A 27,430-nucleotide genomic window follows, 5' to 3' on the forward strand; every position below is an offset into this window, starting at 1 on the left:
CTCGCAAATAAATAAACATTGCCATTGCTTTACAGAAAGTGTTATTTATTTTTTTTCCCTATTTCTTTACCATATAGACAAACATAGATATAAGTTTAAATACATTCAGAGCGAGTGCATAAGAAACACTAGTCAAACCCACCATCTACTCTCGTCTTTATCTCCTAATTATAACAACAACACGAGGCCCTGTGTTTACTCTCGCAGTACAGACACCAGTGTGTACTTCACATCTGTGTGTTCAGTGTGTGTTTTTGTTTTGTTTTTTTGGGGCGAATTTTAGTCTTGACTGTGTTTCACCAAAGACCATAAAGCAGCGCATACAGTGATTTTTGATATATTCTCTCATGTAAACCCATCCAAAGCCAACAACATCATTAAAGCTTGCATATATGTGGCCTTGTTTGTATACACAGAACTGCAGTATTGACGTTTATATTTGAATAAGTGAATCAGAACCGATTGCTCCGTGAAAATGAGCCTGTTCACTGGATTAAATGGTCACACTTCAGCTTAATGCAGTCGTTTTGAAATAACCATAATGCCATTGTCACATCCCGGAAACTGCAGAAATCTTCTCGGATCAAGATAAAGAGCGTATGGAAGAGAGTACTACACGAATCCCACCTTCTTGCCCGCTGCTTTGCGAATCTTAAATGTACATACTGTATATACACAATCACTGGATGTGTATACTGAAATGTATGTGCGTATATAAATATATATTTATATGCAGTTATGTAGCTGGTCTTTGTTTTTTTTGTTTTTTTAACCGTGGAGTAATTTGTCGTCACACATCACACCCACTACTAGCATGAATGCATACCAAGGACATGATAGACCATGCTTAAGAAAAGTGACGCTGTCCTGCTTGGGCATCCATGGAAATTAGAGCAGTCGTAAGGCAAGGATGTTGAGAGATGAGACCCAAAGCTGTGTGTACAAGAGCCACGTTTAGGTATATGACACTCACATACTGCAGCAATAATGTGGCCTGTGACTGTGAATGTAGACGTTAATCCATGGTACCATTAATATCACAATGCTTCATAGTTCTGTTCAGGTTAAATATGCACCTATACCTGCGGTATTACTGATACACCAGTACCAAGCATTTCACAACATCATTTCTATCACAGTATCAGCTGTATTGTTTCGTCGGTGACTTAGCGGAGATCAGCCAGGGCAGTGAAAGATAAATTTTCTATAAAACACCTAATCTGGGGAGAACTCTCAGTCTATCACATTTATGAGGGCAAAACACTGAAGAGCTGAAGGAATTAAAATGTCGAATGCTGAAAAATAAACTCGATTTTAACTTCAAACTAAAATAAAATCATAGGCCAGTTTATGACTTATAACCCTTTATAAACATATTTCTTCAAATAATAATTTTCAAGTATAAATATTTTTTTTTTCCCCAAACCAAAATAAAATACTTCATACACATACAAACGGAATTATCCTCGAATATAAAGGATCGATATGAAAAATTTGAGGGAAAAAAAAAGAAAAGAAAAATATGTTCTGTACACTAAGGGAAAAAGTGGAAATGATTCAGTCACCACACAATGTCACAGAAGAGAAATCCAGACAAATAAAAACACTGAATCATTCTGAAACTTGTACATCATTTTCATATATTCTTTCACTGACTAAATTCTAAGTCAGACTAAATTTGGTCTTTTCTTCTCGCCGCTAAAGAAGTTCGTCTTATGTTTCTCTGTGCTGCATTATGATTTGATCAACTCTGAGTTGTTTCTGTATGGCGTCACTATTTTAAGGCCACATTGTGCAAACCCACTATTATCAAATTTATGATGGTAACTGGAAAGTCGAATGACGATTTATATTGTACTGGTTTTAAATATTGTGCCTAGATTATTGGTAAGTTCATAAAATAAAGGTGTACTGAGAATGCCTGTGGATTTTAGGTAAAGGAGTCTTTGAGGACCCTTTCTGTACATGTGACCACAGAGCACACGGTTCTTGTTTACTCTAATTAGCCGTTACTCAGAGGAATGCACACTTACAGCCTGCAGTTCCTCAGAAATGTTTAGTCCGCTTCTCCACAATCTGGCTAACAGCTGCAGGTTTATAACTTGAATGGAGGAGAATAAAGCTGGAATGCTTGATGGTTGCCAGGTTCAAATAAATCACATTGGGGGGAGAAAAAAGTTTCCATAAATAACATCAATCTCACTGGATGTCCAAACAGTGTGAAACTCTGATCAGATTGTAATAGAACGTAAATATGAATTTTAATCAGTGGAGTTTCGGGAAGGTCGTCACTGAGCTCGTACATTCTGTGTCTGTGTCAAGATTTTCCACCTGGATGGGGAGACGTGTGCAGAACTAGAGGTTTTACAGGCTGAAAGCCTTGTGCTGACAGGAAGTGGACAGGCAGTAGGGAGAAAGTGAAACTGTGGATAAATAGTGGACATTGAATCACTCACACAGTCCACAGGGTAAAGATCAGGGTGAGGTGAGGTTAGGTGAGGTGAGGTGAGGTCAGGAGGTTGAGGGTATCTTTGTGGCTTTTAGATGTAAACTGGCTGCTCCTGGGCTGTCAACAGGCGGTACATGGCAGCAGGCATAGTCTTCATGTGAATCTGTTTATAGACAAAACAAGACATTATATACTGTATACATTTCATATAGGACACACAGCACTATTCCACAATTATTATAATCCTCGTCACACAGAGCCACGTGTTTATATGTAACATAACATCCTACACAGCCTTACCTCACCAACTGCATTGGACAGAATGTGTACAATCTTCTCATGAGGAGTCGCCACCACGCTCTGGCCGTTGATCTCGATGATGCGGTGACCAACACGAACACCACCTCGTTCTGCTATCCCTCCTCTCATAAGGCTGCAAATCTACAGGACAGAATGCTTTAACATGCTGACAGCACTAACATTAAAGCAACACTCCACCATTTTCCAGCCTCATCTTTAAATAACTGTAATCTGTACATCTGCTGCAGTCACGCAGTGTCACGTCAACACATTTCTTTAAACTTAGAAAAGAACAGAAATAAAAAAAACAAACAACTACAACAATAAAAAATCCTGCTTTTTCTGGCAGCCCGTTCCCCACACTGCTCCTCCCTGGTTACCAACACCTGCATCTTGTTTCATTTGTTCCACAGGACTGTGTATTTCCCCCCAATTTAGTGACGCCATGCAATTTTCCAGGTTGATGTTTACTCTTGTTTGTTCTCTGTCTTCCTGTTCTGTTGTTCGTATAACCTCTTGCTTAACCTATTAGTGTTTTGTGTTGTTTTACCTGTTGCAATTAGTGTACGTAATTAGCTTACCGTTTTTAGTCTACTGCCTGTTTTGCTCCTTTTTGCCTCATTATGGCCTTTGTAATTGGCTTGGCTTAGCAATTTGTTTGCTAATTTCCCCCCTTTTGATTACTTACCCGTATTTAGTATTAAGCTTCTGCATTAGTGTTGATCCTCGATCTAGGCTGGGTCATTACATTTATTCACTAATAACTAGGGGTCTATGGGCAGATGTTAAAATCTGGCAACACATAAACCATGCAACTAAATAACACAGATTACAAATATTACAGTCTAACAATGGGGATTGTATAGTACAAAAAAGTATGACTTTATACCATAATGTCACTAAATCCTCTCTGGTTTCAAACTTCTGTTAAAAATCTAAGGGCACTTGATGAATTCTGTCAAGAACCATTAAAAAGTGTTAAATGTCTTAGGATGAGACCGATATGAGAGAAGCTTTTCTTATGGAATATTATCTAACATCGGAACACAAAAAGTACAGCACAATATAAAGTACTTTCAGTCTATCCAGGACATTTTGTTGTATCCTTTTGCAGTCAAACCAAACCTGGGGCATTTCTGTATTTACTCTGAGCTCAGGTAACTGTAGATATTTGCATACAGGTTTTACTTACAAATATCTTGAACAAGGATTTAACTTTCTCACAGAAATAGTCTATCGTAATGGGATATACACTACAGCTGCAATAGTTAGACACATATTATATTGAAATATACTATTCCTATATAGTATATTAGGAATATTATATACTACGGAATATAAGAATTCCTTTAAGAAAAAAATACCCACAATGCCATTCTGCACGCTGAACCCCAACTGATATCTCAGGTCTGGCCTTCTGATGAGCACGGTGGTGACTGGTGGGCATCGCACAATATTAAGCTTGATCCTGGACTGGTTCTTCAGCCCCTGAGGGAACGAGATCACAATTGTACATCATTGTTTTACTCAGTACTCAGTGCTTGGGGCAGCATCTGAAACCAATGAAAAAATAACTAGAGAAAGATGTAAGACATGAGCAAATCATAAGCTGTGCACCTTGATGATGCTCTGACAGGTGGAGAGAGGAAGTCCAACCAGACTGGTGCCATTAATAGACATGATCTGGTCTCCAATATTCAGTCTCCCAGATTTTTCTGCTGGCCCAGCATGCATCATGTTAGCAATGATGACCGTAGGAAGGATGGAGCCCCAGCCTGACTCTACAATCACCACTCCTAGGATCTCTCCTTTCTGCTTCTCTATGTAAACCTGAGCAACACACACATACATTCACTCTGTATAATCTCATTGCCTTGACTATAGCTCAACAGAGTCACTCTGTCCTGCAAACAAACAGCATTTTTCACTTACGTCTTTACAGTTCTCTGACTTGGAGAAGTGTATGAGGTCATCGTTGTACATGTCCTGTGTGTTAAGGAGGTCGCTGTACTCTTTCTGGCTCAGGTCCTCAGGGTTGATGCCATTGGCGCGCAGGAATTCCTGATATGCTACACTGAAAGCCTGGCCAATGGACTGTGCTATGAGTTGGGCCTGAGGACAAGGAGAAAAGGGAGCGATAAAAAAAATACAATTAGAACAATGTAGGAACAAACCTTCTCTCTAATAAGTAGCATAATACGTTATTCAGTACAAATGCACACTCACATTGACAGTCATCATCCTTGAGCTGAGACTTTTTATCAGATTTCCAGATACTTTTCTTAACATGCTATCCAATGATAAAGCATAGGCACTTTTTTTTTTCCATTTTGAAAGAGTAAGTGCAAATCTAGCATCATTTAAAAAGCCTTTAAATGAAGAATTAATCACTGAGGAGTTAATGGACAAAATGCCACAGATTTATGGCATTTGGCAGATGATCTTATCCAAAGCAACTTACATTTATTTCATTTATACACCTGAGCAGCTCAGGGTTAAAGGTCTTTCTCAAGGGCTCAGCAGTGGCAGTTTGGGTGGTCCTGAGATTTGAACCCACAACTGATCTGTAGTCTAATATCCCAACCACTGAGCTACTACATCCCAACTTATGTCTGGTACTGACACCCCAACAACTGCCCTAGATTTTCATAGTGTTTCCAGGTAAAGATCTACCAACATGCTAACAGCTACCAACCACGGAGGGTGAAGGTTAAAAGGTGCTTCCTGCAAGACACGTAAAGTCGACTAACTATATCTTTTCAATCTGCTGCTCTTACTGTAGGCAGGTCTACCTGACCCACTCACACAGCAAAGAATCACCAAGACAAAGACTGTAGGTCACTGCAGTATTAATCACAGTGATGTCTTGTGGTGCGGTTTGTCATACCACACTTTATTAAAGCAATAAAATGTAAGATGTGTTTGTTATCAGGTAGAGTTTATTAAGCCATGCAAATGAGCATCAATTGTACTAGTCAATTTTTCTAAATGAAATCTAAAAGACATTACAGTTGTTACACCGGATGTTACATCCCTGATGCCATCGGATTTCAGATATTCAGATGATTAAAAATCCATCACAACTGATTTCTGGAAAAGGTCACGTTAAAAGGTTTGTTAAGAACTGGACTCACATCTTCAGACTCAAACACATGACAGATCATCTTGTACTGGCGCTTTTCATCCTGGGCTGGATCAGACGCCTCCATATTCTCCTGAGAGTCAGAGCGAGGCATTCTCCTCCTGGCCATCAGAACCACAATGTTCCCAATGTCAGCGATGTAAGAAATGGTCCTTAATGGGTGGTCCATCATGGTCTCCTATAGAATACAAAACAGGGATAGATTAATATCAAATGTACTGACAGTTAGCCAAGGTGAGCTGCAGTGTGGGTTGGTACAGAGCGCAAAGTTTTCATGGATTAAAATTTTTTTTAGATTCAAATAATAATGTAAAATGCTTTAATCACTTTCTCATACTATTTTGAATACTATATTTATTTGGATCTACCATTTACTGAGTATATGTACGCTCACTGAGCACTTTTGGAATGCTGTAGTCTCCTTTTGCTATCAAAACACCCTCAATTCCTCACGCCTTGGATTCCACAGGATGTTAGAAACATTCCTTTGAGTTTCTGGTCCATGTTAATATGATTGTGTCTCTGAATTCCTGCAGATTTTTCAGGAGCACTTTAACACTGTGAATTTCCCGTTCTAGCACATCTCAAAGGTGTTTTATTAGATTCAGATCCGGTGACTGGGAAGACTGCTGAAGAACACTGAACTCATTGTCATGTTCATAAAACCAGTTTGAGATGACTTATGCATTGAGACTTCATGACTTGATCATGCTGGAGATTGCTTTTAGGAGCTGGGAAATTGTGTCCATGAAGAGATGCACAGCAACAATTCTCAATTCTAGACTGTGATATTCAAGTGATGATTGATAGGTATTAATATGCCCTATACTATCCTTTTAAATTAAAATTTAATGTTAATTAAATGTTTAGTAATTCGGAAAAAAAAGCAGCTGAACATGTTACCAAGAAACCACCAAGCATCTGTCCTGAGGACTTTCCTGTGTTGGAGAAAATACAGCTTTACCTCTGAGCTCGATCTTTTTAATCAGTCTGCTATACCAGAATATAGAAATAATATATTCAAGTAAGTGTGTTAATATAAACCTCGCAGCTAGATCTATAGCCACAACTGCTTTTATAAAATAATAATCAGAACCTTTTGACCAATCAGATTCAGGTATTCAGTAGTGCTGTGTTGTAGCCTATTTACGACAATTCCTGAACTGCTGAGTTCCTATTATAAGAAGAACGTGTTCTAAGTATTCATCAGTGTGGTTAAACATTAGACTTTGGCTGTGTGGTGGATATAACAGTAGTGTTTAAGGACACTGAGTAAAAGTACCTGAGAGTCAGCATTCAGTACTTTGATTCTTTGAGTGGAAATGAAGAGGTCCACCTCCGTCATGGGCTGTGTCTCACCCTCAGGGGCCTGCTGACACAGAAATAATTTCACTGACCATCAATCCCTCTCTTTCTCTCTCACACACACACAAACACACACACACAAGCCATTGAAACTAAGACAGAAACATTGGCAGAAAAGGTTAATATAAAGGTTAATACAAGGCCCAGATGTGCAGTGAAGGAGAGCTCCACTGCACAAAGTCTGTTTCAGTGACCTTGGCCAGCTCTGTAAAGAATATGGCTTGTTTCCCAGTCTGGGCTCAAATGTCTAATCAAGTGTAACAATGAATCTCCTTCAGTAGGAACTCTGCAGCTTCATCATGCCCTGCAGGCTGGGGTTAGTATGATGGTGGTTAGTGTCTTCCTCCATTTAAAGAATTTGTTTTTGGGTGAGGAGACAGAAGAAATGAAAAAAAGGGTGACAGAGCCATCCACTACTGAACAAATACACAAGCAGCATAACAAAAGTCAGAGTGCCGGGGGCACGTCTTAGAGAAAGAGAAACACAAACACTGCACATCACCTTAGAAAGAAAAGAGTCCAGAAAGATAAGAATGTAGCAGAAGCCCATACTTTCTGCATCCAGCAAAAAACACCCCACCCCACCCCACCCCAAAAAACCCCCACAGCTTCCGCTACCTTTACTCGAATGACTTTTAGCTTCATGTCAGACGTGAAATGAAAACAATGGAACATGTTTCACAGACAAATATCTGACACAAAGGGTTACAACTTGTTGCTGGATTCAGAAATACAGCAAACAAGAGAAAGGCAGAAACTGAAAGTGCACAAGCAAAAAAAAATGTAAAAGAAGGAAGAAGAAAGAGGAAAAATAGCAAAACACCAAACGGATGATGATTTACTGCACCTTCTTCCTGTTTTTGGCTAATTTCTGGGCCGTCTGCTTGGCATGGAACAAACAGAGACAGGAACATGGTTAGAGTGGCACAGAGCCCAGACGACCCAATCGATACTGCTGTGTGTGTGTGTGTGTGTGTGTGTGTGTGTGTGTGGCCACCTGTCACCTGCCATACACACAAACCACAAATTCCCTGTTTGAGTAAAGCAGCACCTCACATACGTCATCAAGAGAAACACTAAAATATGTCTGCAAATTGGATGGATATTTAAAATAACATCATAATCAAATCAAATAGAATTAGAAATATTTCATACTGATTTAAAGTGCACTGAAATTCAATTCCACTCTCGCCACAAGGTGGGATACTTGCGCTTTCCTCGAAAAGTTTCCTCGCTCTTACATTACAGCTCATTCTGTCAAAAAGCTGCAGCTACACAAAGCAGATTGAAATCCGCTGCAAAATTCGATTGGGGATGAACCACGTTTATTTTTTTTTAGTTTGAAAAGACATGATATCACATGAGGCGATCGAGCTATGAAAGAATCGAGGAGAACATGAATAATTAATGAACTGTTCTAGTTCAGCCCAATAAAAAAAAAAGAACAGGAGACGTTGGCAAGAGACCAACACGATCTGACAGCCGAGGATTCACCGTACCGTGATGAGAGAAACAAAAAAAAAAAAAAATCAAACCCTGACATCAGATTGAATCCCTAAATAGAATTTTTAATAGAAATGGGACAGCTGTGTCACTAGTCAAAAGTAATGCTTGAGGAAAGTGTCAGATACATAAATAACAAGTGACTTGGCCCATTTACTGGAACTGGAACATCACACACCACCTTGGTGGAGAAATAATTCAAGGCTCAGATGAGTTCCTTCAGTTGTGTGAGTTGTGAGATCACCGGGGTGTGGCACCTTTTATTATTCATCACCTCCTATTAAGCTAAAGGTAAAATATCCAGAAGGATCATAGATCTGTTCGCGTGCTTTAGATTTAGGTCAGTTGGACTTCCATTGACATCCATTTTGGTGACTTCTCTTTAAAATATATTGTTTTGGATTAAATGTGATGATTATTTGTTTAATTTCTATTTGTTTAATGGTTAGCATTAGAGACTTTGATAAAGTGACTTTGAGTTTAAATACGCATTATAATTAGTTTTATAATTAGCTTTCCTGACGCAAACCCTCCCAACTTTTAAATATACATTATAATTAGTAAATATAATTAAAAAAACATTTTATTTTTCCAGATTTCATATTTTGGATTTCTAAATAAAGTTTCTCTCTTAAAACTAAAGAAAAATGAAAATAAATCAGATGCATAGGATTGCACTTTTGTAATACTTAACATCAAGAAATCCTCTTGATTTTTTTTTTTTTTTTTTAAACAAATATTTTTGACTTTTTCAGATGCCCCAGCCCAAGGGCTTATAGTGTCTGTGTGTTTATATATTTCATTATTTTTCAGAATACTGTATATATTTTTCATTAGTTTTTTTTAAATATTTGATACAGAATTAAATACGACATTGTATTTAAATCTATTAAATAGTTAAGGTTAAATATTAATCACAAGGCCAACTCAAGTAACATTGTATAAATAAAGTAAAGAGTGTATTAACATTAGAATAGTAAATGTTCATGCTGTGGCTATTAGTAATTCCACAGCCACTTTTTATTGTGTAGAAAACTAGCCTCTAAATTTTGAGTGTTTCATATGGACGTTTTTCACTTTAACACGACTCTGAATGGCGATATCTGACACTGAATTATTAACCTGGCCGTGCTTTATAGCTCATCAGGCTTCACTTCGCATTTGCATTACAAATTCGACATTAAGACAGATGCTCTGATGATGAACTTTAGAGCAGTAGGTGCTGGTTGCTGCATTTTTTACGATGGACAAAAACTGCTAAGATGCTGATGGGGGAAAACGCTGAGTCATGTAGCTGACTGACTTTATGCTACAGAGGGATGAAAAGGGGGAAGGTGGCAAATGTCTGCAGTCCTTTGGGATATGCAACCTCATTATTATTCCACATAGGCGTGTCAGGCTGGAACGTGAGCAGAATCACAAAAAAGATTCCAAAGATCCCGTGGAAGATTACTGTAAATGCGATTTTTTTTTAGTGATATTTAAAAGTAATCATTTGTTCTTCCCACATACATGCAAAAATATCAGCATTACAAAATACCTAAAAAAAAGTGGCACAAAAAGGGGTGTAAATGTATCACTCCTGACAATCTGACCAAGGAAGTTTGCAAGATTTGTCTATTCTCAAGCACACAGTGTGTCAACTGTATTCTTAAATACTCGTGAGATATCATTATGCAACATTTAGGGTATGTCTTCTGAAATACAGAAAAGTCACAGTCCTCGATCGTCTCTCTTCATTTGTCCTCAAAGTGTCATACTTATGTTTATTTCTTTCTATATCCTTAATCTTGTTATGGTGTTTTGCAGAAACGAGACTAGAAAGAGTTGAAGTACACGCAAGTACACTCAGCTTGTTCACGCAGGATCCGAGCGAAGAGACGCTCTCTGCTCACCTTGATGCGACTGACAGCCTCCTGAGCCTGCATCATGCGCACGTTCTTCGATGGCGTCTTGTCTGATAGCAGCTGCGTCGAGCCCAGATAGTTTGCGGCAAAAATGATGCCGTCGATGAGGTCCTCTGGGTCACATGGGCCTGGAACTGAGACACAGGACAAGGAAGGTTCTCGGCGTGAATTAAAAATGGAGATCATACTGTGATAAATGAAACTAAGTATGTAATGTAATTATTAAACATGGTGGTTTGTGCTTGAGTTTATGGCCAATCTCACCTTCCACATATGTTGGGAATGAAGCGATGCTCCTCCTCGACTGCCATTTCAATAACAAAAAAAAACAACAGCAACTAAAAACCAGTATGCAGGAACTGTCATACAAATGTATTCGACAATTAACACACAATATGCTCCTGCATTTTACAATTTAATCTTTATCCACAGCATCTGTACTGGCGGTATAAGTGATAGTGACATGTTTGTCGACTCAGAAAAGAAAAGAAACCTAAGGACAGGCCTTGTGGCAGTCAAGACATGCAAACACATAAATTGCTGTAGAAGATTTTCAGGAATTCGGTTTGCAAATTAAAATCTAAGTCTGTAGCATTAAATATGAAATGCTTTAGTCTTTGCCTGTTCATGAATGATCGAAATAACTTGTTACTATATTGCTGCACTGTTAGAGAGTTAGATACAAATAGCACCTTTGTTTTTCTTATGTCTTTATTTGTATCTTTGTTTATCATAAATTTTTAAGCAGTCAAGTTGTGGAAAACATTTCCATTTTGGTCTTGGTCAATTTCCACCCAGCAGCCAGCTCTCCTCCATCACACAACATCAACCAAACGGGAAAGATAAGAGCCAACGTGTGTAGCCAGCATGTATGTTTGTGAACTGCTGCTCATGCTGCATCACAGGGCAGTGTAACAGACTCAGACGAAAAGCACTATCTGCCCTCTTCCTCATACATGAGCTCACAGATGCCACAGATTGTTTAGAGTCGGACTGATTGGCAGGGAAGACAGAGTATACCATCTCTCCCAGCCTGAGACCGCAGGCAATTTTGCTCTTTTGGACGCCTGATCATCTTCTGATAACGGAGTGATAGCCCATGTTGGAGTGCATGTCTGTGGTAACTGCACATATGGTACAGATACAGTAGAGAGATGATAGTTGGAAAATGATGCTTTAAATTATTACACGTTAATATTACACTTACCTCCCCCCTCTCTCACACACACACACACACACACACAAACTGTTCTATTACTGAAGTCACATGCTGGACTCCTACCTCTTTGCCAGCAGGAGACGGGGACTCAAAGTTTTCACTCCCCTCATGCTGCAGCAGGTTGCTGCTGGAAGACTCCGCCCCCTGTGGAGAGGTGGAGGCTGGGCCTGGAGACTTGAGAAAGAAGAAGATGATCATTAATATGAGTCATCACAATTAAACATGGCATAAAGATTCAAAGAACACTTACAAAGGGACTGGCAAGAACATTTTGTCATAGAAACGGATAATGTCTGGATTATGGAACTATGGAATAATAAAAAATCCAGCAGGATCCAAAACTAACAAGAATACTGAAACTGAGATATACCTCACACACCAGCGCTTTAATATTTCACACAGTGACGATGTTTCGTATGGTAACATTTCTTCACTCCTACATAGTTTTAATTGCTATAGTCTTTTAACATTGGTCATAATAGATCATACATCCCATACTGAACAGCGTGTCACTACACTTTATTCATAGTGATAGAAAAGGAACAATTGTATTCATTCCTAATAACTGATTTTTATAAACAATTCTACTGGATATTATGACAGCTATCAACCCACGCACGTGTACTGAGTATTAAACACAGTGACAGGAACAAACTATTTAAAAGCATTTACACTAACAACCCAGTGAGGGGCAGATTACTGCACTAGCATTTGATATAAAAGATAATAACCCACTAGCGGATATTTACGGTACTAAATACATGTACAAATCTCATACTATTCAACGTCAAAATCTAATGACCAGCGTGGTTTTTTTGGGAGAAACAATGGAAATAACGAGTACATCAGTGATACACTGGCCAAACAATGATATATAACCTCACTGGTGTAACATCCTGTCTCTCATGGGAAAACCAAAAAAAGGAAAAGAAAGGCATTCACTTGTTCCAGCATCAACAAGAGAGCAGATGAACAGCTAAACATCACTGATCACCCAACTCTATTTCTGGAGGATTTTAATATGGTTACACTGATCGTGAGTAAGTTCTAATTAAAGCTTCATGACAAATGAATCTAATGACAAAAGAAAAGAAGACAAAAGAGACGAAAGAAGAGAAACAGATGCTCCCAGAACAATCCCGCAAAAACACACATCATCAATTTGACGGTTTGAAACACACACCCCCCTCTGACCTCGTCTTCGTTTTGCCCATCTTCCTGGTACATCCAAAAATTCTCCATCTTTAAAAGTTACAGCAAAAGTACTACCCTGTATAGTAGTTCTTAATAAAAACACCACACACAGAAAAAGAGAAGTTGACTGTCACCGGGTCTAATCCGAGTAACTCTGGTGTAGCCCTGACACGGATCAGGATACGTTATGGCTTGGAATGAGAGAGCACTCAGCTCCTATTACAGCCCTATGACAGACACGTCCCTCATTTCTACTGAAACTCTACACAAGCAGCAAAATCTATTGTAGCTCTTATAATAACAAGGTGGAGATCCGAATCACCAGTCCAATCAGAGAGGTGGACGATATGACAAAAATATGATGACAATATCGATATTACACTGATTGTTAGATCAAACATATGGTCTTATCTTTTAGGAGTGTGTTGTGAAACCTACATCAGGTTTAAGATTACCAGTCATGTGACGTCATTTATTCAAATCATTTCAAAGCCTGTTTCTCCATCGCTTAGAGTTAAATGATGACCATAAACATGGCACTCCGCTGTGAGCTCTACTACGTTCGAATACCAAAATCATAAAATACAGACTCCCATTGTACCTCGCCTGCACTGTGAATTGGAAATGTGGCATGAAGAAGCGCTTTGCTCAATCAGAATCAGCGCTGATGTGAGCTTATTATGGAAGAAACCCATTTTTCCTCCTCCGGTGTTTGTTACGTGAGTCTGACTAAATTATTTACACACAGTTTCCTTCTGTGTCGCTCAGCGGCACTAAATAAATTATATCGTAGAAGGCAAAAATAAGGGCTACGATGAACTCACGGGATAAATGACATCACAGGGAGGATTTTAATAAACTAGTGAACTAAATTCAGTGGACACCTTGGAGGCGTCATGTGAACTATTTAAAACTATAAAAATCAATTCATTAAGCTGACGTTAATGTACATAACTAAAGAATGCATTATATATTAAACCAAGCATTATATACGATAATAATCAGGACTTGCATGGCATATGCAGCACATAATTTTAGAAGAATAATAAGCTGATTAAAAAGGGCTGATGTGGTAAGCATCTGTAAGCAGGCTTAAGGGCATAGTTTTGCGTGTCGGTGCTTTGAAATGGTCAGTACACTTCCTAACCCAGGGTCTTCAGGATAGAGGAGAGAGGGAAGGAAAAAAAACAAAGCGTCTGGTCACAGAACGACTGTTTATAGCTGACGTGATAACAGGAAGTGACATCAAACATCATTTTTCACTGTAGAATATAACATTTTGGGTTATGTCAGACATGCATATCATTCTGTCATTGATTAATTTTCTATAAGAGCATGCTCCATCGTGTGTTGGAATTGGTCTGGCTTTTTTTTTTTTTGACAATTGGGCTGGACATCGAAGTTATAGTTTGCATGAGGGATGTGTGAGGTGTGTTCTTACAAGGATGGACATCGTTAAAGACCTTCAGGAACAAGAGATGTGGCTTGAATTAATGATAAGATCTTGCTGAGCTAGCTGCATGTTTTCCTCTCAGAGGACACACAAGTTGTGGTAATGCTGTTAAACAGAGGGGAAAAGCGCACATTCGGTGTAGATTTGACATAACAATAGAGATCCAGAAACTTGCAAGAGTTCATGTGGAATCTGCGACAAAAAAAAAAAAAATCAGTGACAAAAAATATCTGCGTACAAACACAACCAGTGTGAGTGTGAGTGTCTATAGTGAGCTCCATTTCACTGTGAAACACACCCAATCTTTTCTGCTGCCTACTTGAATGGTGGAACATTTATGTTTAGTATATCAAAAAAATAATCTTGAATTTCTTATAAATATCGACCCATTCTGAATCACCCAAACAGCAGTGATTGTGTGTGCTGATGAACAGGATTCAGACACATGCTATACCTGCGCTACGCTACACACTGCTATACACACCAGAAGCTGCTGTTTTTCCGGTGCAACAATGTGTTCAGACAACAGAATGAGACAGATTAGCCTAAACACACAGCTGATGATTATCGTGTACGTACAGAGGGGACAAAAGAGAGAGAAAGATATCAATTGCCTTGACTAGACAGGATGAAATCTGATCCTGTTCAGCAAGAAGCAGGCTGGAGAACAGTTACAGAGCATCTGTATATTAGATTAATCATTCTACAGTATATTGTAACATGATATTTATTAGGTTCATTTATATTTGAGTTCAGACGTGAGAAAACCACGTGATAGAAGAAGGATAGAAGAAGCTGTAATACTTCTGACTACATGGAATTGTTGCTTGTTACAGTATATCTTTCTCTGTCTCTCTCTCTGTCTCTCGCTCTCTCATTCCTCTTTGTCTCTCTCTCTCTCTCTCATTCCTCTTTGTCTCTCTCTCTCTCTCTCTCTCATTCCTCTTTGTCTCTATCTCTCACTCTGTCTGCCTCTCTCTCTCTCATTCCTCTTTGTCTCTATCTCTCACTCTGCCTGCCTCTCTCTCTCCCTCTGTCTTTTTTCTGTCTCTCTCTCTCATTCCTCTTTGTCTCTCTCTCCCTGTGTCTTTTTTCTCTCTCTTTCTCTCTCTCTCGCTCTTTCTCTCTCTCTTTTTACTGTCTCTCTTTCTCCCTTTGAGTCTCTCGCTCTCTCTTTCTCACGGTCACACACACTCTCATACCTCTTTATCTCTCTCTATCTCTCTCTTGTCTGCCTCTTTCACTTCTACATCTCTCTCTCTCTCTCATTCCCCCCTCTCCCTCTCTCTGCTCGAGCCCTGTTGTGGTTGAGGTTAAAGGCGGCTCCATTTGGATGCACGAGTCAGATGCTCCTATCACAGAATACAGATAAGTCCTGCTGGCGGAGGGAAGTAAAGCCAGTGCAGTGTGTGTTTGAGCCACCTTGTATTTTCCTCAGGCAGGAGATTTGTCCAGAGAGCAGCACTCACTGTGCAGAGACATGTTCACCCCACTGCATTCCCAGCAGCAAGCAAGATAAATGGAAGAGCAGGGAAAATACAACAAGCCTCTAGAAACTCCCTGATCTGCAGTACTGTTTGGGAGTAGGTAGCTGGACAACTGCACTGTAGACGTAAAGGAAAACTATGACTGTGTTTTCACACTGAAGATTGCATATTTGCCATCTAACAGAAATAAAGAAATTCCCTAACTTGTCTGTACTAATCACAGCAACTTGCATCTGCACTATTATTATTGTTATTATTATTATTATTATTATTATTATTATTATTATTATTATTATTTCTTTTTCTGTTTGACTTTTTGGTAATATTTTTTTAATGCTTAGTGATACATATTGTTAAAATGATTTCAACCCAATTAACTAATTAATTAATTAATTAAGCTATGCTTGCCCATAAACCCCCTTTCCTGGTCATGATGCAAAAGCACTTCAATTAAGAAATATGATCCATCATTAAACAAAAAGCACTGTGGTCCTGATCATGTTGTTTACTCACATCTCCCCCTAGTGGCGGCTGCAGGTCCGACTCCATGCTGGGGCTCAGGTCTTGCCTCATCACCCAGATGGGCTCTTTGGGTTCGTCTGGTGTGTAGGGTGAGCGCACTGTCCTGCTCTTCACCTCCTCTATGGCCTCCTTGATGTCTTTGATGGCCAGAGATATGGCATCCCTCTTCTGCCTACTGCTCCTGACCTGAGCTGACTCCTCAGAGGGGCTGCTCATGGGGGGTTTTCCATCCTCTCCTTTCCCTCCCTCGTTCCCTGACTCCTGAAGCTTTCCCTCCTCAACCTGCTCTTCTTCTTTGTGTCTGTCTGCTTCCTGTTCTGCTGCAGGGTGCTCCAGACTCTCGTTCACTTCATCCATGATATGTTCAACATCTTCGTCCTGCTCACAGCTGTCGGTGCGTGGGTAAGGCGCAAACTCAGCTTCTTTCTCGGGACTGTCGGATTCACCGTCTGAGCGCTCATCGTAGTGGTGGAGTCTGGAACCCACAGCCTCCTGCTGCCCGAACGAATCACGCTCCAGGAGCCGGAGCCCGGCACGACGCTGCTGGGGCATGTCTCCTTCAGGGGCTTCTGGGATCTCCTCGTACACATGCTCCTGGACTCCATAGTCAGCATAGGGCTCGGAATAGGGCTGATCATCAGGCCGAGGCTGAGTGTAAACATAGTTGGAGTAACCAGGGTTGAGTGCCTCGGTGTTATGTCTGCTTGGCCGCTCCATGTTTTGCAGGGGCTCATGGGGAAGTGGTGGAGGTTGGGGAGGATACTGTGGCTGCTGCTCGGATTCTGCACTCTCTGCGTATTCTTCAGCCTCAGGACGTAGTGCTACACCGTACATACCCTCATCCTCTGGTTCGGCCTCCAGCGCCATGACGGCGTCACCCTCGGCCTGGTCTGTGTGGTTGTGGAAACCGCTCTCTGTACTTGCAGAGCGTGCCAGTTCACTGTGGTCATCCTCTTCATCATCCAATCGCTGTTGCTCAGCTCTTTCTGCCTCCCTCTGTTGTCTTTCCCTCTCCCTCTGCCTCTGCCGCTGCTGCTGAGCCCTCAGTCGTGCCTCTGTGTCTCCTTGCCTGCGGTAGCGGCTCACCGCCGGCCGTGGGATAGGCCGCTGAATTTGCTGCTGTTCCACGTCACCTTCGTCAGGCATCCTGCGGGAGGTGCGCGGTCGCCCGGCCCCTTCAGAGCCCTCGTGACGCCGTTGCCGCTGTGACCCGGGCTGGGAGTGGTTGTTCTCGCTGCCATTACCACTGTGATGATGGCGAGAGCGGCCCGAGTTTTCGTGTCGTCTGCGCTGAGAGGAAGGCTGCTCTCGGCGGCCCAGATCGGCTTCAGGTGCCTCAACTGGCTCGTAGCCCAGCGGCGCCTCCTGATGGCTCATGGCTAGGACAAGCGAGGGTGTATACTCAGTGCATCATCTCCACCAGGCCAGGAGCAGCACAGACCAATCCCAGGCCTGCAAACACATTGGGAGAAAAGCAGAAGTCAATCACTAAACTATAACACCTCAGTCATACCTAAGAAGCCCAGATGTAGTTAAATCAGCTGTTTTAAGTAAATACCTGCTTCAAGCTGCATTCTTTGATGTCACCTGGGCTTTATGACCCATATGAATGATTGTAATCTATACATTGTTTATATTTTGCTTACCATATAGCTGAACACTAACATTATCGACAGCCCCATCCTGGACAACTCGAAAATGTATTTTTTTCTTTGTCTTTAGACTGTGAAATTCATCCAAACAAGATGACAAGCAGCTCGATATTTACTAGTGTAGCTCTGTAACACGTCCTCTAGGCCACAGGTTTGAAGGAGAAATGATATCAGAAAGCTCAGAACTATGTCCATTATATTTTCTGAAATAACTAACACTCCTCAAACAGCAATGAAGCAAACACGGGACACTAAACACATCACGGCTGATCGACTACACTTGTGGTACACGGGAAATTTTATTTGACAAATACATTCATTTAGATATGCATTATAAAGGATAATGTGAGAAAACGAACCACAAAACCCGCGTAAACCGAAATGCAATAAACGGGATGCTTTCTATGAAGCTATTTCACACAGTTAGCTCGATGATTCATAAGTTGTCAGACAGTAATCTGTATTAGGTTTATTAGATGCTTTTTTTATTAAGTTACATCATGATATTAAAAAGAGCCGAATTGACGGGAGACTGCACAGCCACACGGATTAACAAAATCACATTTAGCACATTGTTATGATGTCTGTCCCAATAAGACAGACTTTAAGCCATTTTAGGCAAAAATAAGCTCTGACTCCACTGACTACTTCAATTACTGTAGATGATGCATCTTCATTCGGGCACAGGGCTTCATAATACTGCACACTGTCTCTCTATATTTAGATCATTATGCATTATACGGATACATTATAGTGCTTCCTCCAGCAGCCACATCCCTGCTTATATGCCAGATAGCAAACAAATGCATGAGTCATGTTTGATAAAAGAATTATTCCTTATGCGCCATCGTGTACGGAACTGTCACAAATATAGTGCTCGTGTCAGTGATGTGTCATAATATCAGTGTCGAAAGACGACATAATGACAAGTGACTGTGTAAATGAGTGACTCACAAAGCAGTGCCGGAGCACGAAGATGGAGCTGAGTGCCAGAGATTTTGAACACAAATTGACAGCAGCGCTTCATAAAGCAGCTTATCCTGTTTCAGTGTGTATATTGGATATTGTGGGGGGTAACATCTCTTCTTATTAGTCATATGAGCCAAAAATAAATAAATAATTTTTATTTTTTTAAATAAGAAACCACCTGGTTCACACAGACACATTTGCGGAGAGCTCTGGTTGCCACGGTGATACGCTCCCCCAGTGGGCTGCTACTGCCTGAGTATATTCACACTGCAGATACATGCATTGAGAACTGCGAAAAAACTTCACACTCCCTCATTCGTATAGCACAGACCCTCCTCTTTCATCCTATGAGAAATCCTCTGCCTTCCAACCTAACGCTACAAAGAGACGGGGACATGGACAGAACAGTGTGTGTGTGTGTGTGTGTGTGTCAAAGAGAGAGAGAAAATGTCATCAGCTCCATAAGATTAACCAAATGCTTTCCAAAAAGGATCATCTGCCATGTGATGCTGATTATCCTCAGTCTCAGGTTGCCACCAAACAGACTTTCTTGCCATTTAGCATCAAAGTGTTGCTTCACAACATGTGCTCTGTTCCAACTTTCACCTGATCTGCACAGCATGCAGCATCCTGTCATACATCAACACAAATTGCACCTGGAACTGGAGTCTATATGATCAGCAGCGATGCAAGTGTAGAAAAGGAAAGAGTATTCGGTGGCATGAAACATGAAGCAGTACTGAGACTCATTCAACCACAAACACCGATTATTTTCAAGACTAACCCAACAACACTTATTCTCATGTCTAGCTAGCCGTAGGAAAGGTATGATTGTTAGAATTTGAACATGTTTCATGTCTCTGATTGAAAAGAAACCAAATCTTAATCTAGAATGAATTAGTTGCAATTAAAGATGAATTAAAATCTGTAAAATTCATCTGTTTAGATATGCTTTGTGGATTTGCTGTCGTGGGAAAAAAAGTCATGTACACACATACTGTGAGAGACTCAGTGTGTCTCTACCAGCTCCACAGGGGGGGAGTCACTATATCGTATACACAAGTTTACACTGGAACAATGAAGACATTCTAATTTCCTCATCAATTACTGTACAAACCCAAACATATCAAATATTTACATTTTATATGGCATATAAATTTGTAAGCGTAATCAAACATGTTTCTGTCGAGCAGGATTGTGTTCTAGTTTGTGGATTCTTTTAAAAATCGTTGATTGGTTTCTAAATCGTTTGATTCAAACAAATAGATAGAAAGTCAGATAAGAAATCATTTGGAATTTACAACAATGCTACTAGCATCGATGCTCCAATGTTTTTGTGGCTCATTCTGGGATTTTTTGTGGGAGAGAGAGAGAGAGAGAGAGAGAACAAAAAAAAAGAAAGAAAGAAAGAAAGAAAGAAAGAAAGAACAAAAAAGAAAGAAAGAAAGAAAGAAAGAAAGAAAGAAAGAAAGAAAGAAAGAAAGAAAGAAAGAAAGAAAGAAAGAAAGAAAGAAAGAAAGAAAAGAAAGAAAACAAAGAAAGAAAGAAAGAAAGAAAGAAAGAAAGAAAGAAAGAAAGAAAATGAAAAAATAAAACAGAAAGAAAGAAAGAAAGAAAGAATGAAAAAACAAGAAAGAAAGAAAGAAAGAAAGAAAGAAAGAAAGAAAGAAAGAAAGAAAGAAAGAAAGAAAGAAAGAAAGAAAGAAAGAAAAGAAAAAAATAACAAGAAAGAAAGAAAGAAAGAAATAACAAAAAAGAAAGAAAGAAAGAAAGAAAGAAAGAAAGAAAGAAACTCTGCTTTCAGCAGAACTCTGTACTCAGCTTCATAACCTCCCTGCTTAAAAAGACTAGAATAAACAGAAAAGGCAACCCGTAACTAACACAAACATTAAGAAAAAATAACCTCAAAACTTTTGTTGTCATAGTAACGCTTCATGTTACCACTTTTAACTTTTAACACCACAGACTTAAACAGAGAAAACATCTATTTTGATATCGATGTGTGAAGAATAAAAAGCGTACTCCTCTGTCTATTCGTCTATAATTGAATTCATCTGTAATTTGTCTATTTTTGTCTTTCATTTTTTTGTACAAGCCATGCCATCAAATCTCCAATCAGACCAGAGATAAATAAAATATAAAACTGAAGAAAGTCTGTAAAAACTCTTCTTTCTGATTGAACATCTCCAGCCATGTAGCTGTTTCACATAAATGCCTGTGATAGGACAAGCAGCGATATCAGATCTGCTACAGAAGCTGTGATGTGATTTTTGTTTAGAAAATGAAAAACTACAGCAGGGTTTTTCCTGCAAATGTGTATCAGATCTGCTGTGGTATTTTTTATTTTTTATTTTTCAAGTGCAGTCTTTGCTGTTCTGCCAGCTAACAGGCTTCTGCTGTACCGCTCATGTTTGATAGCTGAACAAAACTACATAAGAAGCAGGCTCACGAGTGGCAACAATAAAGCTTTCACAATAATCGCCTGAACATCCGTGTCCATCCACTGGTAGGAAAAAAAGAAAAGAAAAACCAGGCTCTGATTTCTGGCTGGGATGGATGTAGTTCCTCTTTTGAGCATATTAGCCAAAAGGTGTATAAGGAAGAGGGCAGATACACTGTAGCCGCTCTCATTAATGTGTGTTTGGCTTCAATGGGATGGATGAACAGCAGTCAGAAGAGAAATGATGCCAGTAGCGGAGCTGCAGATCTGGTGAAAAGAACAAGTTTAATCTGATGCACTGGCATCCCGCTGGGAGCGTATTCCTGCCATGTGCCCAGTGTTCTCCAAATGAGCTTCAGATATACCGGACAAACGAGGTGTCCATCAGGTGTGAGGGCTAAGGTATAAATTTTGTTTTTTTTCTATCTATTCTAGTTCTGTTCTAGTTTTATAGTGATTAATTTTAACAATGGACAGTGTCTCAAAGCAGCTTTACAGACCATAAATACAGTACAAAAGGTTCAAGATTTATATTAGACTTATACTTCAATTGATCTGTATTAATCCCTAATCCCTAATACGCATGAGCCTGAGGCGACTGTGGCAAGGAAAAACCCCCTTTAAATGGTATGAGGAAGAAACCTTGAGAGGAACCAGACTCAAAAAGGAACTCATCCTCATTTGGGTGACACCAGAGAGAGTGATTATGAATATAACGTCCTTACAGACAGTTGGAGTTGTGCAACCAGGAGCTACCGAGCAACAGGAAACAAAAAAGGAACGAAAAATGATGCACTTTCATGTAAAGGCAGCAAAACCTGCAAAAAAGTATGCAAATGCAGCAGAATGACAGAGAGAAGGGGGGGGGGGGTGTAATGCTACAGAGGAAGGTGAAGCAGTAAAACCTTGGTATGAATACAGATGAAGGTCAATAATAAAGGCAGAGCTGACGAGTAAAACCACTGAAACCCTGAAGGACTTTCTTGAGCTCTCATCCCACCATTCCTCCCTTCATCCAACTCTCTCCTTCTCTCTGGTTTTGTGCCAGGAGAGCCTTCCCTGTGAGTGCAAATCAGGTTGGCATGTTAGACCACTCTGTGTGTGTGTGTGTGTGTCCTTTCCAACCCCTCTCTCACACCGCCTCTCCGTGAGCCCTCACGCAAACACTCATCTGTCAAGGACAAAGCAGCATGCCAAGTAGTCTACCCTACACCCAGAGAACGAGGGACAGAGGACAATGTGACATGATTTGACTTAATGCAGTGACATCTGCTTTTCACCAACGTGCTGTGCATGAGTCAGTGTGTGTGAGCGTGTGTGTGTGGATCAGATCTGAGATAGGGGAATGATGAAATGAATCCTCTTGCAGTTCAGGATGCAATACATTATGTAGCACGGTGACTCTCTGTAAGGAAACACACTCCTAGCTAGCAGCAGTGGAGACAGGAGCTAAGCAGCTTTCAGTCGCCCCGGCGTCACCTCCGGTAAGGCTGTGCTTATTAACGCGAATAAGACAAATATCCTTCCAGCTGTTGAAGTGCCCCACATCTGAGCATGCAAGCTGCTCCTGCATCATTAAAGACATGCTCCGACATTTTTCTAGTCTCACCATAGACAAGAACCTGTTTTTATAGCATTTCCATACTATTAGAACTATAAGCAAGGTTTTGATATAAAACTCTGAAGGAATTTAAGAAACATGGACATTAAGGAACAAGCTGGTTAAGGTGGAATATTTTGGAACTGCACCATCAACGTTCATAAGTAAACCACACATAAAGAATGAAGGAGTGAAGCTGGGGCTGATTTCCTTCTAGCCCAGACTGTAGATAAATGCATTCAAAACTCTTTGTGATTTAATCATGATTTAATTTGGCATGATACTCGACATGTTTACTCTGGTTGTATTACATCTTCCCAGGCTACACAATGCCATTTTTCTTTCTGCAGAACTCAAACACTTTTAGCAGATTACCAGTGAAAAAGTCGAGATGCTGAAGGATTATATAGAAAATGTACTGCTTCAATTTTCTACTGTTGTTGCATATTACTACACAACCAGCTAAAAATCCACCATGCAGCTGTATTTATTTCTCGGTTTGGGTTGATATTCTTCAGCACGCTTAGCTGACACATCCACGTCATCAGCAGTGACTAGGCGTATGAGTGTGCAATAAACATGAGCAAAGCAAAGCAAGTTATTTACGCTTTCCTTGTATTTTTCCCCTTAATAATGTGTTCAGAGGAGAAAGTAAACAGACTACGCAGACATTGTCCACAGTACAAATTACACAACAGGACACAAAACTGAAATGTATGTTTGGTGTTCTTTTGGTTTAAACACAAGGCTTTCAAATTGATATCATCGTTCAGCATGTTTGCCTCACGCCTCCTTGGCGAGTTCGAGTCTCACCTCTGCTGTGTGTGTGTGTGTGTTCTCATGTGGAGTTTGCATGTTCTTATGCCTCTGGGTTTCCTCCAGGTACTCCGGTTTCCTCCCCCAGTCCAAAGACATGTATTGTTGGCTGTTAGTCATCTTTAAATTGTCTTTAATGTGTGTGTGTGTGTGTGTGTGTGTATTGCAATAAACTGGTATCTTGTCCAGGGTGTACACTGCCTTGTGTCCCGAGTCTCCTGGGATAAAGCCTCCAGTTTCCTCACAACCCAGTAGGATAAGTGGTGTAAACAATGGACGGATGGATGGACGGATGGAAGGATGGATGAATGGTTGGATGAATGGATGGACAGATGGACAGACGGAAGGATGGATGGAAGGATGGATGAATGGATGGATAAATGGATGGATGGATGGATAAATAGTTGGATGGATGGATGGATAAATAGTTGGATGGATGGATGGATGGATGGATAAATGGATGGATGGATAATGCTCAGCTCTGATCATTTCATTGCTGAGCTGCTAGAATTACATATTATATTTTATTCCTCCAATCAAATATGATCAAAGTTTTTGTCATGCATGTGTTGGGAGAAAATTAGTTTTAAAAACTAATGTGTTTTCCTTTATTGGAACAAAAGCAGCATACAGGTTCAGATTTGGGTCAACCAGCAGCTGGATGGAAACTTGTCAAATAAGCATAAATAAATATACCCTTCCAGAAATGGTGCTAGGAGTGTGTGTGTTCTTTGTGTATAACCTCATCTGTGACCGGCTAGTGTACAGAATAATACCTGAAATAGCAAGAGCAAGTACAGCAAAGTATTTTTGCTGAGTCAAACCTGTGCACAAAAAGCAACACAGGCTTAATGTTTACTAAAGCGCACAGGCGTAGGAAATCTGGGAAAAAGAAATATTATAAAACTGAAGGTTTTACACTATATATGAAAATATTCTTGCAACAGATTAGTTACTTATTGACAGAAAATGCACAGATTTACCAAGAAAACAGATTTAAAAAGTATTTAATGGCATATGTTGGGTATTGAACCTGACCACCGCTTATTTTTATCACTCAAGCTTACTGTATTGTGTTTGTTCTATAAGCTATTAAAAAAAATACTAAATAATGTATTCAACAGATTCAAAATATTTTCAACATTGTTTTTCTAAAAAATCGTCGCTGTGTGTCTGCTCTGAATAGTGATTTATGTTTAGATGAATGGTTAGCAGCGGAGAGCTTATTCAAGTCGAGAGTGGATTGAAGTGGAGGGCTTATTTTACTTGCATCATTATGCAATTCAGTGTATGAGGGTTATTTAAATAAAGTGTTCTGCAGAATCTCCATAAATAATTCCAACAACTGCAGGATTATTTTTGCGTGATCCAATCCGAAAACATTGCCACAGGGACAGAGAAGAACACTTTACAGATCAAAGTAATAATTGGCACACAATCCGGTCACTCTTCCAACACACACACCCACACAAATGCACAAATGCACATGCATGTGTACAGACAAACAAACACACAGGCATACAGACATGAACACACTCATACACACGCACAAAAACGTGCACACAAACGAACACACATGTTCATACACATGCATGCACACAAAGAAGTGCACATACGTGCATATAAATGCATAGGTCATTCGTGCACACACACATGCACAAATGCATGCATGTTCACAGACAAACACACAGACATACAGACATGCACACAGGGACACACACACACACAAAAACGCACACACAAACAAACACACATGCGTGCACACAAACAAGTGCACATATACACATACACGGGTCGTTTGCATGCACACACACACAAATTCATATGCATGTGCACAGACAAACACACAGACATAGACACACACACACTCACATGCACACACACACCTCCATCATCTCTGACAGCATGGAGAAAGTGACAGATCGTTACTCTAACAGGATTATCACTGGTGGCTTTAAAGCGCTAACAGCAGCTCATCTTCTAGTCCCCATGAAACAGCCTTTTAGCTGTGATTGTATTACTTATGCTGATGTACACGCAACCAAGCAAGTCCGAGTGATGCCGCATTGAACAGGTTGACTGACTTACACAACAGTTAACAGCACTCGAGATACACCACACCGGCTAACAGATCTAAACCTGACCTTAGTGAGCTAGCTACACACCCAGGATCACTGCACCGGTCACTAGACTGAACTGTACTGACAAGAGCCATTTATGTTGCTGAGTCAAATGTATAAGAAGAGGAATATCACTGTTGGTCACTGAATATATAAAGCTACAGATGACACACCTTACCAGTCTCTCCCTGCGATCTTTATAATTAACCCCAAACCAAGCAAACAACATGATACTCAATTGAAAGTTTTCAAAATGACCACAGATTTGGGCTGAGACGCACCATGTGACATGCTCGCAACATGCATTCAGCTCTTCAATTCACACGCGTCCAGCATGACTACAGGTATCATAGAAAGTAATAACATATGTAGGAGATTAAAAGAAGTATTCTGTGCTTGCAATTTTGCCAATTGAAGTAGAAGTAGCAAAAAGAAAAAAAAAAAATGCATGAAGAACTCTAGCCACAATCACAATAAAACTCTGTGGAATCCAGGAGGAACTGACCTTCCTAAGGTCACACTCACATTACAGATGTAAATTGGAACAATTCTGATTTTTCTTCAACAGTTCAGATTTGGTGAACCTGTGATGAGTGTAGCATCATTTTCCTGTTCTGGGCTAACAGAAGTAAAATTCCTTATGAAGGGATAAATCTAAAACTTCTTCTGCTCTTGGAGCTCATCTGCCTCAGCGTTCGACATGCGGTGTAATTTCAGGTGATATTCTCTTCACCGCTGTTGTAAAAAGTGGATATTTTAATTACCACAGGCTTCCTGTGAGCTTGAACCGGTCCAGCGATTCTCCTCTGAACTGCTCACAGGATGCTTTTTTTTGTTTCTTTCCTCCACTGTGTGGAAACTCGACAAACTGTTATAGGTGAAAATCCCAGGAGTTTCTGAAATACTGAAATCAGCCTTGTCAAAGTCACTGAGAGCACATGATGATGATGAAGGTTGACTGGCTGGCTGGATAACTGTATGAATGTACCTGTTAAAGTGTACATCTCAGATACAAATGAACAAGTTAGCGTAAATAACCTACAATCAAAATTAAATGATACTTCATAAATAACTGCAGGATGTGAATGAAGTTTTAACTATAAACCTGCAGCACTACTTTCTTCAATTCGCTGGCTCGCTGCTCACACCGGCGTATGAACAAAGCTGTATAATAATGTGTACTTAGCATGCCAGGCTACACTACACAACGCCCGGTTGTCTGGTTGACCTATATTATTGTTGCCTCGCTGACAACAGAAATGACAAATAACAAGCGTTTCAAATGCCACACG

General features: G+C 40.1%; 1 protein-coding gene across 5 annotated transcripts in view; it reads right to left on the bottom strand.

Annotated features, from left to right (window-relative positions):
• Positions 1–28: 28 nt before the first annotated feature.
• The window catches only part of apba1a (amyloid beta (A4) precursor protein-binding, family A, member 1a), a 59,966-nt gene continuing 32,564 nt past the window's right edge, over positions 29–27,430 (bottom strand). For 2 of the 5 annotated variants that reach the window (XM_058375334.1, XM_058375333.1), the window contains exons 2-13: positions 16,533–17,993; positions 11,949–12,059; positions 10,931–10,979; positions 10,655–10,800; positions 8,104–8,136; positions 7,174–7,260; positions 5,884–6,069; positions 4,682–4,861; positions 4,367–4,579; positions 4,118–4,237; positions 2,750–2,890; positions 29–2,612 (exon numbers count right to left, since the gene is read on the bottom strand). In XM_058375334.1, the coding sequence (XP_058231317.1) occupies positions 2,541–2,612; positions 2,750–2,890; positions 4,118–4,237; positions 4,367–4,579; positions 4,682–4,861; positions 5,884–6,069; positions 7,174–7,260; positions 8,104–8,136; positions 10,655–10,800; positions 10,931–10,979; positions 11,949–12,059; positions 16,533–17,918 (2,724 nt within the window). In that variant the 5' untranslated portion in view covers positions 17,919–17,993 and the 3' untranslated portion in view covers positions 29–2,540. Of the gene's footprint in view, positions 2,613–2,749; positions 2,891–4,117; positions 4,238–4,366; positions 4,580–4,681; positions 4,862–5,883; positions 6,070–7,173; positions 7,264–8,103; positions 8,137–10,654; positions 10,801–10,930; positions 10,980–11,948; positions 12,060–16,532; positions 17,994–27,430 lie in introns of all 5 variants that reach the window. The other 3 variants (XM_058375335.1, XM_058375337.1, XM_058375336.1) reach the window with 3 other exon arrangements.

The sequence above is a fragment of the Hemibagrus wyckioides genome, linkage group LG22 (assembly GCF_019097595.1).
Source record: "Hemibagrus wyckioides isolate EC202008001 linkage group LG22, SWU_Hwy_1.0, whole genome shotgun sequence".
NCBI lineage: Eukaryota > Metazoa > Chordata > Actinopteri > Siluriformes > Bagridae > Hemibagrus > Hemibagrus wyckioides.